The sequence below is a fragment of the Pleurodeles waltl genome, chromosome 2_1 (genome assembly GCF_031143425.1).
Source record: "Pleurodeles waltl isolate 20211129_DDA chromosome 2_1, aPleWal1.hap1.20221129, whole genome shotgun sequence".
NCBI lineage: Eukaryota > Metazoa > Chordata > Amphibia > Caudata > Salamandridae > Pleurodeles > Pleurodeles waltl.
In genome coordinates, this window is record NC_090438.1 from 425673528 (window position 1) to 425694942 (window position 21415).

The following is a 21415-nucleotide window of genomic DNA, read 5'->3' on the forward strand; positions in this document are numbered from 1 at the left end:
CCAGAACATGCTGTCATTCAACACACACAAAATGGACATTGTCTAAGCAACTATACAAGTAATTTGGTACGATTTTGAAACAAACACCGATCTGGAAATTCGAGATCAATTGAAATCCATTGATTCTAGTGTGAAGGACCTTCTGAACAGTTCATTGAAAGGCCCCCAGTGTCAGGTTCAGAGGAGCTGTGATGTGTGGCTGCCTTGCCAGGTACTTTTAAACCATAATACCAGAGTCCATCTTGCTCAGTGTCTTCTTAAGCTATAATACTCACCTTTTCATTGTCTTCTCAAGACTTAAGAAAGACTTCTTCACTTTTCCACAAATGGATGCATGTATTAATGTCATGCTGGTTTGTTCTTCAAACTAAACTAGCCAGGAATCATCCCATTGGCAATATCACTGCAAGATAGACTGCCCCCCTTTGCAGTAGATTCAGTGCATAGGTTACAGGACAAACAAGAGATGGTAAATTAACAGCGTTTCACCCATGATGACTGCTCCTTGGTCTGTGGCCTGACATCTAACACGAGAATGAGAGACATATTAGTGAAAGGGGATCATATTTATGTCTTGACATTATGAGGTATATTGACAAGAGATCAGGGTGTAATATTCAAATGCAAGAAACTGCGGGGGATAAAAGGTGCTAAAACATGGCAGATTAGAGAACAGGAAAGTTACATAAATTCGTGACATAGGTTTTCCTATCTGAACACAGTTTGTACCCAACAAACGTTTGTAGCCAATCCCTATCTAAAGTAGGATGCAAAGTTCAAACACTACATCATAACTACAATGTTCTGAAACCGTACATAGGTTCATATGTAAGTAAATAAATGACAAATCTAGAGCAGTGGTAAAAAACGTTTTGAACTAATTTACTAATAACCAAGAAGGGTAGGGGCAGTTCAATAAAATATACTGTGAAGAGTGGAATAGTTTACTTCTATACACATTTTCTATCCTGCAGACTAGGCCAAAGTCTGCTTGTTTTGGGAAACAGTAGGAGAAAGCTCTGAGATCTAGGAATCATCTAATATTGTCTCAGACTGATAAACAATGTGGTTTGAAAATACTGAGTCAGTTTGTTAGCTGCTTAGTAAAATGCACAAACAAATACATCTATTTTCTTTCTGTACGTTTTAGCTACATATATTTCTTCAAATATACAATAGCTCAACAAAAAGACCCAGAGTTGCATGGAGTTCCATGCGAATTGTATATGCACTATGTCTGCCTTACAAGTAACAGACTGATATTTTACTTCATGTTTGACAGCAGCATATGTTTACAATGTTTATATCATAAGGGCTGTTTTAGTTAAAAATTGTGCTATGTGATTATAATGTTACTGAAGTCTTAAAAATGTTGTAGGAAGGAAAGTTCAATATCTTTTCTCAAGCCACAATTACGATATGTACATTATTGCCTTTCCTGGGATAGTTGCTTAGACAAATAGCTATTGAAAATGAACATCTGGGAAATGTCCAGCTCATGCCTACTAAATCTTTTAGCTTTACAAGTGACAGGAAATATAGTTGTCATTAACCTTTTCAGTTCTGAGAACCTGACCTCAAAGGTATTTATCACCCTACTCTGACAAATGCATGCTCTTAGGAAGTCTGATGTAGATTCACTAGCTGTTGGAACCAGAAGGCTCTTAGCTGGTTTCTATCACAATCAAATGTGCAATGTGTGTGGTCTATTTGGAGGGAAAAGTATTCTTTTGAACAATGTTTATTTTTGGATGAGTATTTTTGCATTTAGCTTTTTTCAGCTTGCAACATATAACTGAGAACAATCTGAGGATTTGTTTAGCTGGATATTAATTCTGAAATTGATGTGTTTATGACGTTTTGCTGCAAATTGCACATTTTTGGTGTGGGAATTATTTTAGCATTGATTAGATGGGCATAGTCGACTTGGTATTTAAATGGTCACACACAACCAAATGTTGATGCTCAAAACTAGAAACAGCACAATTGCTATTGCGACTTTTGAAGAAAAAACAATACCTTTAATTAGGAGACCAACCACATAAACTCTACTCTTTTAAAGCACTTCTTCATTGGTTTGAATTGAGCAAAGTCCTACTATGGCCTCCCTGTGCAATGGACTTTTACCAAATTGTAAGAACCTCTTTGCACGCAGGTGACATTTCACTTTCTGGAGCTATGGCATGGGGATGCTGGTGTAAGGTATCTGGTGACCAAGGTGAACTTTGGGTAAACTGGACAATCAGACCTTCTAGTGATTGGGTTTCTCTGTAAAAACATCTGTAAATCTTTTCACTCAGTGGGCACCTTTTATTGGGGACATGTCACGTTTCTTCCTCAGTGAAATTTGCTTTAAATGTCTGTAATGTCAACTGAAAGAAATAGGGTGTGCAAAGGTAACTGGGGTTCGCTCCTTCCTTCAAAATTATTAAAACCTTTGTGCTGAGGTTCCCAAATAAATAATCTTGGTGCACTACTGCTCTCGGCTAAGGTAACCATCTTTGATACAGGTGGTCTTAGTGCAGAATTGTACTATCCATTTCTTTAATTTCAAAGAAAAGTAATAGGGAATTCTATTTAAAAAGACATATTTCATCATGGCATTTGACATTTGAACAGTGTAGCTAAATGGTTAATCTTTTTGAGTTCACAGAGGTAATTTTACATTTATTCAGCCAATAAAACTTTTTCTTTGTTGTTTTTTAATCTCTATTCCTGACTTTGCTTGCTGTTTATCAGTAGTATTTCTTAAGCATTTGCCTGCTTTTCTGAAGTTTTATTTTATTTTTCACAATAAATTGTAACTTTTTACTTACCTTTCACATGGACATTACTCCATTAATGTGATAATTGCTGTACATGCGCACTACCTTCATCCACTTATAGTAGGTTTGTCTTGGAACTCAGGTTAACTGCTAAATGTGAGCAAGGCTAGCCATAATTATAACCTATATGCCACTCTTTACTGGACTGTTGATAGTTTCTTTAGAGGCCAGTTTACTACAATGAGATTTCTGTCTTCCATTCCAGATCAATACCAAAACATAGTTGGGAACATCAAAACTACATAAATAATTTTTGGAATGCACATGTGTCTCTCTTTTGATACTTTGAAACTATGCCCATAGAGTACAATCATGCAGTATTGGTGTCTGGTGTGGACACAGGAAAATAAATTTAAATTAAATATAGTTAACAAAGTTCATTTTAGATTTTTCTCTATTTCACTCACATGGGCTCCATTTTTTCAAAGAGAAAAACATGTATGTATTCGGAATCCTGCTTTTGCTTTCCACATATTTATAAGATTTGTTATGCATTCATATGCATGGGTGGGCTCCACATTTATAGGGACAAGAAAATTTGCCATAATGAAAATTGGTATCAGGTCATTCACAATTTGTGTTTTCTGTTGATCTATAGAGTGTATCTATTGGGCTTTTTTTTAGTTTTTATTATTATTTGTGGAGTGGAACCCAGGCCAACTATCCATGTTTTAAATTAATGCCTTTTCTTAATACAAATTGTAAATCCCTCTTGCCACGAAATAGTGATGCACTACTATTAGTGGGTTCTGACCCCCTATAGTACACTTGCTACTGTTGCTGCTGACCTGGTTCTGTCACTGCAGCTGGGTTGTCTGAGCACTTTTTGAACTCCTCATGCCTTGTAAAGACAAGAGTGGGAACCGAGTTGTGTTTGATTCATGAATATGTAATTAGGAGATGGTCATGAATGCTATATGCACTCAGAATAGCTTCCTGTGCGGTCTCCTTGTTTCCCAGCCTTAATCATTGTAATCATGTTTTTTATCAAGCACGCACATAGTACTTATTTTATCATATCTTCTGCCATAATGCATTCTTTTTAAATAACATGACCCATTTAATTTTCTCTGTATTTTATCTAATTGGAAGATTGTATGTTTCTTTGAGGCTTAAGAATGTTAGTCTGGTCAAGTAACATTAATCAAGATATGCATGACTGGTAGTCTTCTGATCAGCTCTGCATATAGTACCTAGCTTTAAAGGTCATCACCTTCTGCAGGTTGTTCATGTTGTTTTTCTATTGGCTTTGTGGTTATTTAAATTAGGAATACTTTAAATGTAATGTTAGTTCATTGTTTAGTATTAATTATTTTTAAACGCGTAATTAGTTATGTAATTGTTTAATTGTTATATTCTCTTTTGAATTTTAAATTGTGTTGTACTTTTTTTTGTTTCATTATTAGTACTAGTAAGTTATACTTTAGAATGGGCTGTATGGTTTGAGGGGTATGGGGAAGGAAGTTATTTAAATTATAAATAATTACAAAATAATGTTAATTTGTTTCCAATTGTAAATTAAATATTTTTGTATTTGTTGTTAGAAATGGGGTCTTTGGTTGGCAGTCAGGTTACCCCCTGTCCAAGCAAGGATCCTCACTCTAGTCAAGGTAAAGGAGAATCACCTTCAGTTAACCCACACTCACCCCCTTGGTAGCTTGGCATGAGCAGGCAGGTTTAACTTCAGAAGCAATGTGTAAAGTATTTGTACCAACACACACAGTAATACAGTGAAAACACTACAAAATGGACACAACACCAATTTAGAAAAGTAGATAATATTTATCTAAATCAAACAAGACAAAAATGACAAAAATCCAACATACACAAGTTAAAAGATGAATTTTAAAAAGAATAAGAGTCTTAATTCTTAGAAAACAGTGAAAACGCTGTTGCTACACAAAGTACCAGGTTAACGTAACAAATAAAGCCGCATAGGCAGCGTGCATTGGAAAAGTCAGCGATACGTCCATTCCTTACTTGCAAGTGAGGCCGTGGGTCGTTTCCCTCTCCGGTTGGGTCGGTGATGCATTGTTGTTCTCCTTCGCAAGAGAACGATGCCTTGATTTCCAGATGGGCACTTCTGGTCCGGACAGGCTTTGCATCGATTTTTCACACCCAGAGCTGTTGTGTTGAAATCCTGTCGAACGCTGTCAAGAAACCGCACTGCATGCAGTTTGCTTCATTATCAGCAGCCTCTAGCGGGTGTTGCGCATTGTTTCTCCAGTTGCGTTGCATCGGTCTTACAGCCGCAGAGCAGGTGGAGCGTCGATTTCAGCCGTGAGGCCAGTTGTGCATCATTTATCACGTTGCAGGTGGTGTGTCGAAGATTTCCCCACATGGCGGTCTGTGCATGGATTTTAGTCCTTTTCCAATAGCTTCACCTTTCAAGGGCCCAGAGACAGGATGGGCACCAATCGGCAGGGCAGGAGTCTCACCCAAGAGTCCAGGTGCTGGCAGAGGATGTCTTTGATGGCCCTGAGACTTCAACAACAGGAGGCAAGCTCAACTCAAGCCCTTAGAGATTCTTCTCAAACAGGCATGCACAACAATGTCCAGTCCTTGTCCCCTTTCACAGGCAGAAGCAGCAACTGTAGGATAGCCCAACAAAGCACAGTCATAGGCAAGGGCAGCACTTCTCCTCAGTTCTTCAGCTCTTCTTTTTGGCAGAGGTTCCTCTTGGTTCCAGAAGTGATCCAATTTTTAAGGGTTATGGGTCCAATACTTATACCCCTTTTGGCCTTTGAAGTAGGCCTCCTTCAAAGGAAAGTCTCTGTTGTTCTTAAGATCCTGCCTTGCCCAGGCCTTGCCCTGGACATACACCAGGGGGTTGGAGACTGCATTGTGAGAGCGCAGGCACAGGCCATTCAGGTGTAAGTGATCACTTCTCCCTCCACTCTAGCACAGATGGCTCATCAGGATATACAAGCTACACCACAGCTCCCTTTATGTCACTGTCTAGAGGGGATTTACAAATAGCCCAACTGTCAAACTGACCCAGACAGGCAATCCACAAAAAGGCAGAGTCACATAATAGTTTAACCAAGAAAATGCCTACTTTCTAAAAGTGGCATTTTCAAACTAACAATCTAAAAACCTAATTCACTAAAAGATGTATTTTCAAATTGTGAGTTCAGAGACCCTAACCTCCAAATTTCTATTTGCTCTCAAAGGGAATCTGCACTTTAAAGTTTTTGAAAGGCAGCCCCCATGCTAACCTATGGGAGAGTTAGGCCCTGCAATGGTGAAGACTACATTTAGCATTATTTCACTGTTAGAACATGTAACACACCGCAGTACATGTCCCACCTTTCACATATACTGCACCCTGCTCATGGGGCTACCTTGTGCCTACCTTAGGTTGGCTTTACTTGTATAAAAAGAAAAGGATTAGGCCTGGCAAGTGGGAACACTTGCCAAGTCGAATTTTGCAGTTGAAAACTGCACACACAGACACTGCAGTGGCAGGTCTGAGCCATGTTTACAGAGCTATTAGTGTGGGTGGCACAACCAGTGCTGCAGGCCCACTAGTGGCATTTGATTACAGGCCCTGGGAACCTCTAGTGCACTTTACTAGGGACTTATTAGTAAATCAAATATGCAAGTCATGGATAAGCCAATTACACATACATTTTACATGGAGCACTTGCAATTTAGCACTGGTTAGCAGTGGTAAAATGACCAGAGTATCAAAAACAGCAAAAACAGAGTCCAGCACACATCAACAACCTGGGAGACAGAGGCAAAAAGCATGCCAAGGATGCTAAGTCTAACATTTGTTAACTATGTACATAGTTTCATCATACTTTCATTGTCATTTATTTCAGTTTAGTAAATTTAAACCCTTTGACATGCAAAACTTTTGCCACTGTTGCTCAGACTGGAGTTGGAATCACAAATCCAACCCGTCTGAAGTCCCTACTGTTGGTTCAACTGGAATGGTAAGTGTGGATTTAATCCATTTTATGTCCAACACTTCCCCAACTGTTGATTACACTAGAGTGAAAAAATAAATGCAATCCTACTGAAATCATAACACTTTCACTCCTGTTGCTTAGATGCAAATTGTTATAGTGGGTCTAACCTCCATGAAGCCCAACAATTGACCTACTGTTTGTCAGACTGAAGTGAGAATAGTAATGTAACCCCTCCAAAATCCAACACTTTCCCTACTGTTGACTAAACTGGAGTGGGGATAGTAAATCTAATCTTTCCAGATTGGTGACATAGGATGTAATCTATTATTTTTTGTTTCCAATTAATATTGTTTGCTTTTTATGGCTATATTATTTTAGTATATATGTATTTTGGGGTTGTAATATTTTACTGTTTTATATATTGGTGAAATTAAATATTAGAATCAAATTGTTTATATGTTGATGTTGTTCATTATAGATCTAATGTGTGTGTGTGTGTGTGAGTGTGTGTATACATATAGATAAAAATATACCTATATATATATATATATACACACACACAGACACTAATGCATTTTAAACCACTAAATGTAATTGTTTAAATATTTAAAATTAGTATATTTTAAAACAAATTGTTTTCATTTGATCAATCATTTCATACTATTTATACACATATATTTATTCATGTATTTATTTTTATGTAAACACTTTTATACATATATGTGTGTTTATATGAATACATATGTACATATAGTATTAAACAATTACTGGAATGTATTTACTTTAAGGTATATTAATTTTATGTGTTATACTATCTACTATTTTAAATTGTATAAAAATTTGAAAAAAAGATTTTGCTTGTTTTGATTATGTTCATTATTGGATTACTATTAGTCAGTTTTGTCGTTTTCATTACGGGGATGGAAACATGATATTATTTTAAACAATATTTAAACACAATAATTTTGTCAACAATATTTTTTACCATGATGTTGTGTCATTGAACTGAATTTGGTGAAATGTGTTTTACTTACAGCCTATTTGTATCTGATGTAAAAGGAAAAGGCTATGTAAATATTTTTGATCTGTCATCAATAAGAGTGTTGAGTAGTCACTTCGGGATCAAACACTCAGTTCATTATTCTGGTGCCCAATACCCCATTTTCTCCCTGTGAGAGGTTCTTTGTACGTTTGGTTTCAACCAACATAATACAGTTCAGGAGAACAGAGTTATTTGTTTTCATTGCTTGATATTTTAAGAACTTGTTGATCAGACAATTTTGAGATTGTTGGTGACAGATGAGGACACGGGAGAATTTGAATTGTGTGTTCATATGCCCAGTTTAGTAAAGTCAATCAAATGTCATTCACTGAGAAAAAAAAAAAACAAAAAAAAAAAACATTTGGACTGCTAGATTATTTTCGCTGCTTTGTCTCACCTATATGAGATCAATATGTATGATAAGGCACAGATGTGTTTATCCAGACACTTGTTTTAATCTTGTCCGCTCCAAATAATTTTTAGGTGTATGAAGGAACATTCAGATGGCCATTCTCATGTTGAGCATTATTGTTTGACAACTGCATTTTTATGGGTCTTAACGTGTAAAGAATGGCTCCTCCACTCTAAGACTTTGATTTATACTGTTTTTTTGTGACGAATTTGCGTCATTTTTTTACGCCTAAGCGGCGCAACCTTACAAAATACAACTGTATTTTGTAAGTTTATGCCGCTTTTGGGTCAAAAAATGATGCCAATGCGGCACAAGAAAAAGTATAAATCAGGGCCTAAATTTCGTCTGTGTGCGATGTTGCCTTCGGGTCATCTGAGACCACAAATCAATGACTTTCAGTCCATGATACTACACTGTCAATTTAGAGAACCAGCTTATTCCAGTGCCAAAGAGTCTCTTAGAATGTGTCTGTCACTCAATGCACTTGGAGTGTTTCAAATTTTAACATCATTCTGACGTCAAAATAGTGTATGAAATGGTTTTCATCTATTCTTCTAAGGAAAAGCATAAATCCCCTTTGCCACCTATGGCCTAATAAATTATAGGCTCATAACTATTAGTGGATGTTGGCCTGTTTGACTTTCAGTGCTACTGTGGCTGCTAACAACCTTTTCTGGAACCAGCATCAGTGTGCACTTCCTGTTTTCAAATGCCTATAAAAGAAGAGAACGAAAGAAAACGTGTGCATGTCCTCAGAAAGGTAAATCAGAAGCTGGTACTCAGTGCTGTAAACACCACACATGGTATCTGGTAAGCTTCACTTCTTGTGCGCCAATATCAGATCCTGACCAACTTTTCTGTGCTTATACTTTTAATTGCTATCCATTTCTGTTTGACAGACATACCGTTTATGTTATTTTAATTAACGTACTGTTTTTTTTTTTTTTCTGATACTCTGCATCCGTTTTTTTATTGCATGCCACATTCTATTTTTATGCAAATGTTTGGCTTCTCTGCAGCACTTTACAATTTAGTAGGACATTATGGAGGCTTTATTCGATTTCTCATCTCTTATTTACACACTGCGCAAAAGGTATTATTCAAGGACAATCTTTTGGACATCAATGCCTTAAGGCCATAAATAGAAGAACCTTAAGTTAGCACAGAGAAAGTATTTGAGATAAGACTGCACGTAAGTGGCTGAGTTTCAGCGATTGTGGTTTACTAATTTCAATTTGTGGTGTGAGGTTTTTCAAAACCATTAATAGAGTAATTATATGAAGAATTGCTAATAGGACAATTAATAAGCATTTCACTCAGTTACAGAGTTCATAATCAGTGCTTAAATGACTTCCTCAAGCTTAGGAACATCCAACTAGACGGAAGCTGACAAAATATGAGGGTTGGAAGGGTCACTTAGCCAATACAGGTAGCTCGCAAGGGTTGTCATTGCTTTTGATTTAGAAAACTAAATTAACAGCTCTGGCAGTCGGATAATCCACTATGCTGGAAGCAGTTTCTAATTCAGTGTGACATATTCATATCACTAATAATGACCTCATCAACATCAAACAGGCAGTTATCTAACATGGGAGGTGGGGGCTTCAGACAATCGGTACAGGGTTGTTGCCTTAGTACCCCAGTATTAAATTAATTTAAGGGGGGCAAAGAATAGTGTTGGTACCTTCTGTGTGCAGCAGCCATTCAAAAGCCATACTACAGAACAGCAAAATGTTATGAATTTTCCCATGAACACATTCTCTTGCACTGGAATGTCTGGACAGAGGGATCCTCTCAAGCAACTCAATCAAAGAGGTTTCTGGCAGGTAGCTCCACGCTAGTACTGTATGAAGGAGTCTGATTTCAAGATCCTCAGGTTTCCCAGAGGTCAGCTTGATCATAGCAATATAAAGCATTAGTCAGATCAAACAAAGTTAAGGCTAAACCTAAGGACTCTTTGTATGCAGGAACAGCCATGATGTAGTAGGTGTTGTAAGTCACAAGGGAAGTAAAACGTTTATTGCTCCTGTGTGTGAAAAGGCAAAAGACACTTAAACATAATACATACAACCACATTCAAGCATGGAAAGTGTGCGCAGAGAAGCTTCACATTGTGGAATTTCAATATATTTTGTGCGGAATCTGATTGACAAACTATAACATATAAACAACAAACAAACATAAAAGATAGACACCTTTTTGATTCTGTGACATCGTACTCCATTAACATGGTGAAAGTGTCATAAATAAATCATTTATTTAATTATAAAAACATTAGAAGATTAAATAATAAAAACTGTTTATGCTCCTAAAACAGCTATAATCATAATTTTGCAATACAATATATTACAAGACATATTTCATTATCCATTGAATGTGTTCTATTTTACAGATTAAATAGCCAGTTAAACATTTGTACATAGCCAGAGACATCTCCTGCCGAGTGGGGTACTTTGAGTTTTAACAATTGCCATTGAAAACTAGACTGAGCAGAGGACATTTGAGCATTAAACAAACACATTTGGAAGCAGGTCAGTGTGGCACCCTGTTGCGTCTGTGACTCTCAAACGTCTATTTCACGTTAATGAATAGTTAATTACATTTAAATGCTAGTTTTGCGTGTAGGTACAATTAAAATAATGCGTAGATTGCTTCATCATAAAAGAGCGGTTTCAAGCATAGCAGGTCGTAAGTGTCCTTCAGAAAATGCCCTTTGAAAGTCTTTCATCATAAGAATGTAACATTTTTTATCATATTAGTCCACAACATTTCCTTTAAGGGCTTACACAGTGACACACACAATTTGTGTATATCCATGTATGAATGCACGAACACAGGTACGCACTGGTGAGGCTGTAAATGTGTAGCAGCAAGTTGAGACACTAGGGGCCTGATTTATGAAAGGTTAGCGCCGCCTTTAGGTCATTTTCTGAGACAAAAACTTACGTTTGCACCGTTTTTGTGTAAAAAAATGAGCTAAAGGCGCGCTAACGTTTCTTAAATCGGGCCCTAAAGCTGTGTATGGCCATGAATGTATATATGAGCATGGGCAGGAATGTTTAGGGCTGACTCGTGAAGGCTACGTTGGCCAGTATGCCTGCAAGGACTTATGAGTGCATTTGTATGCAGGTGGTCCAGATAACAATTTCTTATGGTCTTATAATCTCACCCAGGGCTTCTGGTGACATACCAAACCACAGTAACATATTGCAGTGTTTAATTGTCACATGGGTGTAGTTAAAAGCTAGTAAAGGCTCTCTCCAAATGAGACCGTCGAGACTCATTCGGATCCACAGCTTCCTACAGCAGTTACATATACCATTAAAGTCACTTCATAAAGATGAGTCCCTTTGGGGAGCCAGCGTGTGTTTATTCGCAAACTAAAATGGAAAGCACGGCATGCCTCTCTTTTTGACAAAAAACATGGTTCACTACTGCTGGACCTTTCTGACCCTGGCTCATTGTATTTCCAGCTCTCTCGTTCCTGTTTCATATAGGAAATATCCAGGAGTGGTGGTTAATTATAAACTAAGCAAATGCGTGTCCCGTGGCCTATTCGGCCTATCAACAACCACCAACGTGTGTAACATTGTCTGGCAGCAACTTTTACTATCTCTTGTCTTTACCTCTTTTATTCCATCAACCCTCTTAGTTTTATTTTACTGCCCTGTTTGACTCCACACGATACATTGCTTTTTTAAAGTTCGTCGTATTTATTGTGGATTTTCCCATTGGTATTTTTATACTATACTACACAGGTTGTAATTTCTCAGGTTTCACCAATAACTGACAAAGAGAGGATACAGGTATGACATCACAACTATACTGCAACCCTTTTTTCGAACTCTGAATTATGTTCTAATTGTTTAAGAGTTGTCTGATATCACAAAGCTCTCACTGCACAGAAAAAAAGTCTCGTTTTGCTTACTTTGCATTTCTCCTTATAACCACGTATGCACTATATCCAGCTGATTCACAACAGGGCTATTCAAGAAGAGACACAAGAAACAATCCAGTAAAGTCCCCATTTGTGTTCACTTCTATTTTTTCATCATATGTTCCCATTTTTAGGAACCCAAAAAATATTCCTAAAATGTTCTGAAACTTTACAGCGGCGTTAGTTTTCCAAGAATGCTCAAATGCATAGTGAAAACAACAGATGATGGACGGAATGCAGAACAAATCAAACATTCATCCCCAGTCACAGATCTGGGTTTAATCCATCAGCTTTTTTGCTTGCCAAGCCATTCCAGTTTGGACCCAGCCATTTGCAAATCAGTCTTGACCCTGTTCCCCATGTGAACAGTCTAGCCCAAACTGCCAGACCAGGTCCTCCTTGGACCAAAAACAAGCCTCCTGGGACCCGTTTCAGGGTATTACCCTTCATTAGCCAGGCTAGCTTGAAACTGGTGGCATAACAAGCCTGAGACCCACGTCGGGCATACCCTTCCTACTTGGGGTGACAAATACAAAAACAACAGATGATGGATGGAATGCAGAACAAATCAAACATTCACCCCCAGTCACAGATCTGGGTTTAACCCATCAGTTGTTTTGCTTGCCAAGCCATTCCAGTTTGGACCCATCCATATGCAAATCAGTCTTGGCCCTGCTCCCCATGGAAACAGTCCAGCCCGAACTACCAGGACAGGTCCTCCCGGGACCAGAAACAAGCATCCTAGGACCAGTTTCAGGGTATCACCCTTCATCAGCCAGGTTAGCTTGAATCTGGTGTCATAGCAAGCACAGGACGCACTTCTGGGCATACCCTTCCCACTTGGGGAGATAAATGCAAAAACAACCGATGATGGACAGAATGCAGAACAAATCAAACATTCATCCCCAGTCACAGATCTGGGTTTAATTTATCAGTTTTTTTGTTTGCCATGCCGTTCCATTTTGGACCCAGCCATATGCAAATCATTCTTGACCCTGTTCCCCATGGAAGATCAAAAATGGTTGTAGTGGTTTTTATGTTGGGCTAACATTTTTAATACAAAATGAAAACTGTTTTTAAACCTTCACTTTAAATCTTCTTATGTCGAATTGCAGTAAAAGTCAGAAGAACAGCTACTGTCTGTTGTCCCAATGTTACTAATTTCATTAAAACGCATTGTGTATGCCTTTAGGTGTATGGAAACATACAATATGACATGTGGTGCATTAAATTAGGCATTATGCCCTACCACAAATTTAACCCAACATGTTTCTAAAATGATTGGACACATACATGTGTTGGTTATTTTATTCTTCTCTTATTTGCTTTGTTGATTCCTTTTCAGCCTTGAGAAAATGATCATGTCATGAAAATCGTTAGAATTCCTAGTCATAGTTACTTGATTACAGAGGGAGTAATGTCATTGGAATCAAATGAAAAGTTTAAAAGTGGTACCATCTTTCTCTCACTGGCGAATATCGAGCAATGTGTGCTCTATTGGAATCGTGAGTAGAGTAGGCTTGGAAAAGACCCAGGTGGTCAATTTTGAGGCTGATGATATGTAACATTTATTCGATGTTGATCTGTAGATAAATTGTTTATTGGTTATTTAGAGTTACTGTGTGAATAAATCAGACAAATGACCTACAGCCATGACAATTAAATAGCATTACTTGCAAATGATTTCAGATGTTTTCATCATTATGGCTAACATGGTTTGCAAGTGTTAGAATCAATATTGCATACAATAATCACTAAGTATTTTCTAGATCCTTGAAGAAAATTGCTTTGTTATTTTTTTTTTAAATAATCAAAGCATAATTAACCACATTGTCTCAAGCATGTTATATGTGTTTCAATCTAAAAAACACCCACTGAAATGATGGCTTTCTTTTAGCTAATAACTTGATATCAGGCTACATATTGTATGTTCACTGGGACAAATTCTTCATTTGTTTTCGTTTCTAGAGTGAGTAGTGCAGCACAAACTTCTGTTAAACATTGTTTGAAACACTTAGGTCCCGATTATCTGCAAGGCAGACTGGCCCTGTGTTCCTGCAACTGGTTTTCCACGGTGGGGGAACAATAGACCTGATTTTACCAATGGAAAAATGTCACTCTAACGGCCAAGCCTTGGAAGTCGCCCACACTGAACAGGCTGCTTTGGGAAGAGGTAGCATGTTGTGCTTCAGGCTGCTAGAAATATTCTTTACCTTCTGTCTCCCACACTCCCTAACCCCCTCCCTCCACACCCGCCACATTTAGAACCTACCACATATTTAATACCAGCTCAGAGAAAGAAGTAATAGGGGGTGATAAACCATTCACAATGTTGGTGAAGGTATTCCTCAGTACAAGGGGTTTAATTCCTAATTTCCAGTTATTGGTGGGTGGCGTTGCAACATGTTAACAATAAACATGTGTGCAGGATTTTCACCGCTCCAGTACCATACAACTCATTATCTGGGCCTAAGCATTAACCCGTTTTCATCATTGCAGTCAAAACATAAAAGCTACATCAAAGATGTGCTTGTTACAATTCATTCTGGTTCGTATAATTGCAAGGAAATATACCAGGCAGTATGATCATGCTGTCCTGCATTAAATACAAAGTCTCTCTGCAAAGACTTCGGTACACCAGGAGGAAGGGTCATCAACTGTGTTAGTAGGGGTGTACATATATTGATTTCTTACCTCCAATTCATCTCTTGTCAATAAGTGTGCAGGAACACTATTTTTAAGGGCTTCTATACAACTATAATAAAAACTCACATGTACAGATGAAGGTGACTTGGCTAAATTGACAAATTGGCATTCAGTAACAGTAACGTTTTGAGTGATGATTCTAAAAGTAATTTACAGCAGCGGCAGTTTCCTCATTTGCAAATAAAAGAAATGTTTTTCACTCTGGGAAAAAGTTACCTATGGACTATTTGCCGAAATATAGTAGATCTGGCGTGTACATGTAAATCAATGACTTTCATAGGTTTCTATGGGCCAGATGTAGGCAACAGTTTGCACATTGCAAACAGCGATTTTCGCTGTTTGTGATGTGCAAACTGCACTATGCAATGCACAAAACCCGTTTTGCGATTTGGTAACCTGGTTACCGAATTGCAAAATGGGTTTGCGAGTCACAATTAGGAAGGGGAGTCCCCTTCCTAATTGCGAGTCGCAGTGCAATGCCAGATTGCTTTGTGACCGTGAATGCGGTCGCAAACCAATCGCTGTTTGCACCCATTTGAAATGGGTGGTAACCCATTCGAAAAAGGGAAGGGGTCCCTATGGGACCCCTTCTCCTTTGTGAATGGAAATGCAAAAAACAATTCCGAGCAGGCAGTGGTCCTATGGACCTGCTATGAAAAAATGAAACAAAAACGTTTAATTTTTCGTTTTTGTAATACATCTCGTTTTCCTTTAAGGAAAATGGGCTGCATTACAAAAATAAAACTGCTTTATTAAAAAGCAGTCACAGACATGGTGGTCTGCTGTCCGCAGCAGGCTACCATCCCTGTGAATGCCGCCACTCGCAAGGGGGTTGAAAATTGTGACCCACCTCATTAATATTAATGAGGTGGGCCTTTGTGACCCCCTTGCGAGTCGCAGATGGTGTCGGGACACCATCCTACATTCCAATTTGCGACTCGCAGATTACGAGTCGCTCTGACTCAGAATTTGCAAGTCGCAAATTGGAATCGTCCTACATCTGGCCCCTATTCTTTTAATCTTCTCAACCGTGGCTATCTACACACTCCTTCTTGGATCCTAAACTTAAATCCGAAGAAAACATAGATGAACATGTATGATGCATACAGTTTCTGTTTTTTATGAAACAGGCAGCTGTTACAGAGAGTTTGTTTTATATTGCCTCTATTAGATCTGGGTTGAAGAGGAAAGCATGTTTCTTTACAAAGAATATGCATCTAGAACCAATCGTTTTGTGAGTACTGCAATACCTTGCCTTATGTCGGTTAACTATTTGCTCATTGAAAAATGTTTTTTGCCTACCATAGTTTGAACATCACTGTTGATATTTGAAACATTTTGGGTTAATTGCTATCATTAGGACTTTGAGAATGTTATCCTTTTTGAATACCAAATCCTTCAGATGATCGACAAATTAGTAAATGCTCTTGTCCCATCATGATGCGTGAGTTACACATGCTACACTATGCTCCCAGTGTTTGTATACAATATAATGTTGTATTGTTCAGTGCTTAGGAGTTGCCAGTGAGAGCAGATACAATCCCTGGCTTATCTTCTAGTTCATCTGGTTTTAGAGCATATGAAGGCAGTGGCAGGAATATGACGTAGTTGATGATGTATGACCATGTACACATTCTGCAGTTTTCACGATTTGCTCATTCCCTATTCCCTGTGGGAGAAGTAAAAGGATATTCAGGGGATAAGTGTGGGACATGGATTAACACCTTTGATGTTGCTAAAGGTCAAAGACAGATGTTAAGTGCTAAGAAGTCCATGCTATTTTAGAGTGGGCTGTGAGGAAGGGACACAATACAATGTGTATTTTGTGGACGCAGAGGTGACGCATCAATAAATATGTAGAATAAAAGTTCATACAGGGTTAGCCCATCAAGATTTCGTCTCAGTTTAAAATGTCAATGTGTATGTTCAAGGCAAAGCGGAAAATACAGAGTGCCAAATCGTGTAAAAAAAGAAACTGTAAGAAACAACCAATTAAATGTAAGAAATGTCTGATGAAATGAGGAATTTAAAACAATAAATTGGAATCCACAAATGTCCTTATGACTTGCAGTTAGCAACCTGCAATGTACAGACTGAAATAAATTTTACTCTGAAAGAAAATATACATGATACCAAATATGAACGTCTTTGTACATTATTTGTTCTTTATGAAGTAGAGAAGTTGCAGATCCCATCATGGAACACCGAACGGCCCAGAAATTGCTTAGAACAGGTAAAGCATCTTCCTCCAAAGCTTTGTTGAAATGTTGCTAAATCCTCTTCTGCAAATATTTCTTTTTAAAACAGCGATGAAAAGGATTTGCAGTTTCTGTTTCAAAGTATCAGGCCATATATGGAGAATGATTCAATGTTTTCAAAATCTTTGAATACATTTTATTGCCACCATATCAGTGTCAAATGGGTAAAAGAGGAATACAAATGTACGTCAATCCAAATAAATTATAAGAAAACATAAAACCGAAAAGAGATGATTACAAGCAGTATAAAATCAATATATTTTATAGGAGTTCCCAGTAGAGATGGTGGGAACTGTTACTTGTTATGTAACATGTTCTTCAACACAGAAGCACAAGTACCAAACGTTCTCTGTCCTTTATTAAAAGAAGAAAAAAGCAATTTTGCCCTGGATACCTTGCAGGCGGGCATCTTGAATAGTCCAGCATCACTTGCAGACCTCTGTGGCGATCAGATGATTAAAGTCTTCGGCAGTTAGTGTCAGGCGTATGGGATTTCTCGTGCTGTTTCCTTGTTTCCAAGCTTGCTGGCTTAACATCATTGTGTACACAAACGACCTCAGTACATGACATCTGATGCGGTGACGGTCTCAGAGCTGGCAAACAGAGAAACAGCATGAGAAAAGCCCTTTCCTGCATCATTTCTTCAAAACATATAAATAAATGCATTTATATCTATGGCAATGTTAATGCTATTAAATGGGTAACATGCACTGTAGTTACAAAATATATTAATTTGGTTGATAGATAGCCCTCACAGTTATTATTTATCTTTAGAAATTAAAGCCCATGCAGGAAAACTGAAAGGTGCGACATGGAGATATCTTGGAGGCAGTAAATAGATAGTTGAAGAGGATAAATATAGCAGCGACGCTATTCTGTATGATATGACACAATTGAACAAGGGCTGCTAGTTGATATGTTGCTAGCTATGTGTTCTTCCCCCTGACACTTTTCTCACAAAGATGCACTTGCCAGCATGTGTTTGGATAAAACCAGAAGAAGCTGCTCCATCCAAATGAAAAATATTAAACAATGGGAGAAAAATTAGGAAAAGCTAAGAAGCTTTAACGTGGCCAAACAGAATCATTTAATCGTGGAGACAGAAGACGAATCAGCAAAACCTGTCTGTTGCAACCTGAATCAAACCCTTAGCTCATTAAGTGCATCATCAGAGTAATGCAACCTCGTCCAGACTGTACCTAACCGGAACATCCATAGATCAGAAGGGCAAACGAAGGAAAGAGATGCTTCCTTTACAGGAAACACGCCGAACGTAATCAAGGTGACATTGAATAATATGCGTTTTGACTAATTGTGAAACGAGGGGCTGTTTTTAATCACATGAAATACCTGTGTTACTAGTGCCCTATCCAAAGTGTTCGGAGTGGGGTTTTCCTTTCGCTTTTAAGGCCATGATGATTTCTACACAGTATTTTACCTTTAAGGTAGCTGTAGATTGGCTAAATTACAAACACTTAACAGATTCTTAAGTTGTATCAATAAACAAGGTTGTGTTCATATTTATTTTCTCGTCTTTTAAGCGACGCTTACTTATTTTATTTTTTCAATCTCTTCTTTAGGATTGCTAGCATCTAGGTGTAAGTAACCTTTATTGTTCCTATCCTCGATAAAAGAATTCCTTCTGGTGAGGGCACAAGACACAAAGACATTATTCCCAAGAAGAGCCTGTCCTGCTAACGCAGGCAGCTTATCATTTCTTTCACAGCAGACTACTGAATTTGAACTATCTCCCCTTGCTAATAGATGTAATTCATAATTATATAAAGCTGCACTCTGTGTATTAATGCACCAAAACTCCTTATACTTAATGTGACAGAGATAATATTCACAGAGCTGAATTGCAAAATGTGCACAGCATTAATGAGATGAGGACTCCACTGCTCTAGCCATTAGCTGAGTCACAATTTCAAGGAGGGGAGTGCGGTTAGGGACTGCAAACCTTCACAAGCAGCTCCTCAGTCCTCCTACAAATGGAAAGACAGTAGCAGGGGAGACATACAGAACTGTGGTTTGCGGTGCAGCTATGTTCGAACATCTGTAGGCTCGATAAAGGTGTCTTGGGACCAAGTGGTAATTGTAGAGCCAGTTCAATTCATTGCAAATCGTAGTTCCTCTTGACACACCAGGCCCATCTCAAGGAGCATACATGGATAGTATTTGTATGTCCTCAAATTATGCAACTGCACAGTTCAATGGTGCATTAGACTTTCCTTCTGTTGTATGAGGAACACTGATATACAAACGAGGGACCCTCTCTTCTTGGTTTCTCAGGTACAAAATTCTCTAGCATTTTTTACAATACATAATTGTTCCAAGATTCTGTAGTTTTAATGTGAGTGGGATGTGCTGACCACACTCATTGTGGCATAGGAAATGTGGTGTTTCTTCTGATTGCACATAAAACTCATCAAAATTAATGAGCTATGTTGACTCTGGAGGTACTCGCACTAATGTAACATTATTGACCTTTGTTTGAGGTAATTGTTACTTGTGCAAGTTGATAATGTCTTGTCAACAACACATTAGCTTCAGTAACATTGTAGCTATGGTGTCTGAAAGTGGACTTAGAGCCTCCTGATATCTTGTCTCAGTTAAAATGATGTTTTCTGGCTATTTGTGCTAGTTGTGTCACATTGCGGCAGTGTGCACTGATGCATCCTTAACATGTGCATTTCATTTCAATGGTGCATTTACTGAGATCTGCTGCCGAGCCTCAAGGCCTAATGTTGTGTGAGAGTTTGGTCTCTATCATGCCCAGTGCTGCCTTTCACAGAGACTGAGAATGGCAGTCAACAGTTTACACTCAATCACATTATTATTCATTAAAAGGCATGAGGCTGACTTTTAGAAAAATATTTCAGCTTGATCTGATCACTTTAAGAGAGCAAAGTGAACCAGAGTTTGTGTAGTTCCTAGTCATAGCTTGTAGCCATGTAGGACCAATGCAGCATCTTCTGCAAGCTTCTCCTCGGCGTAGGACCTATTGGTCCAAGACAAACAACGGGATATTCTCTTTAGACCATTCTATGTGTATATTAGGACGGCATAATGTGTGGGACTGTGAATATACACAACCCTATTTTGATGCCTGTAACAGAAGCTATCAACACCTGTCATTCTTGTGTATCTGATGGAAAGCAAAGTATGAACCTCTCTGGAAATAGCGATTATTGGACGAGCCATTACTCTCACGCCTATTCACACCTAAACCTGGCTTGGAATCCTTTGAGATAATGAAGAACACTTCTCTTATCAAAGGTGCAAACATCATACTAGAAAATGAAATAAAAAGAGGTGCACATATCCATGGATCTCTAACACAAAACATATTGCTACTCATACGGCCGTATTCACTTTTACAGTTTATTTGCACGTACATAACAGGACTGTTTATAACGTTCCTTTTTTATCTACCCTTACCCCATCTATATTGCCTCAATACCCCACTATAAAGTAATATTTGTTCATGCAAAGAAGAAGACAATTTAGGTTGTGCAGTGCTCAGTTTGCACAGGCTACCCTATAATATATGTATCAGTCATTCAGCTGATAGTTTTTAAGGAATGTGCACATAGTTTCTCCTAAATGAACAAATGCTTAACCAGTCTAATAATCTGGTAGGAGGATAGTTTCTCGAACAGATTTATTTCAGTTCCTTATTTTGCAAATCAAAGCGCAAAAAATAAAGTCTATTCAAACTAAGGCTGTCACATTGACATTTAAACTAATGGCTTCTTTATTTTTTTTCATTAAGGGTAATAAATGTGAGTATGAAAATATAGATTTATAGCTGTGGAGGCATACATGTCAGGGCTAACAAGTTGGTTTATGGGCATTTCAAAAATGTAAATACAAGCCAGTTGAATGTTTACCATGACATTTGTGAATTATATTTAAACACACATGAACACTTATTCTACACCCTGTTACTCCCTACTTAAACTACCTTTTTTACCTTACACAATGTTGTCTCTTGTTTCTTTACCATAATCTTTTAACATAACCTTAAACTATGCCAAAGTGTTTGCTTGAACCATTCTTTCACCACAACCGTAACATGTGATTTATTCCCATCTTTCAATTTTTTGTGGACTATTTTTTTGCCCTTTTCTCTTCTATTTCCTAAACTAGAGCATTTTAATTCATACATCCTAATTGATGTTTAGAAATGTAAGAGATTTAATTTAAATTTTACTACAAAACTATTTGTTAGGTGGTCTATCTAAGGTAAGGAACTGATGCATTTTACATTTATTTGTATACATTGAATTAAAAATGTAATTGTTTCTTAAAATGA

At 37.9% G+C, this 21415-nt stretch overlaps 1 protein-coding gene across 3 annotated transcripts in view; it reads right to left on the bottom strand.

Annotated features, from left to right (window-relative positions):
* The window catches only part of LOC138265434 (protocadherin-11 X-linked-like), a 570450-nt gene that overhangs the window by 97422 nt on the left and 451613 nt on the right, over positions 1 to 21415 (bottom strand). The window contains exon 5 of one of the 3 annotated variants that reach the window (XM_069213137.1): positions 11899 to 17690. The exons of 1 other annotated variant lie outside the window; for it this stretch is intronic. Coding sequence is in view for 1 of the 2 variants with exons in the window: in XM_069213155.1 (XP_069069256.1) it covers positions 17685 to 17690 (6 nt within the window). In the remaining variant the exon portion in view is untranslated. Of the gene's footprint in view, positions 1 to 11898; positions 17691 to 21415 lie in introns of those variants that run through there. One more of the 3 variants, XM_069213155.1, reaches the window with a different exon arrangement.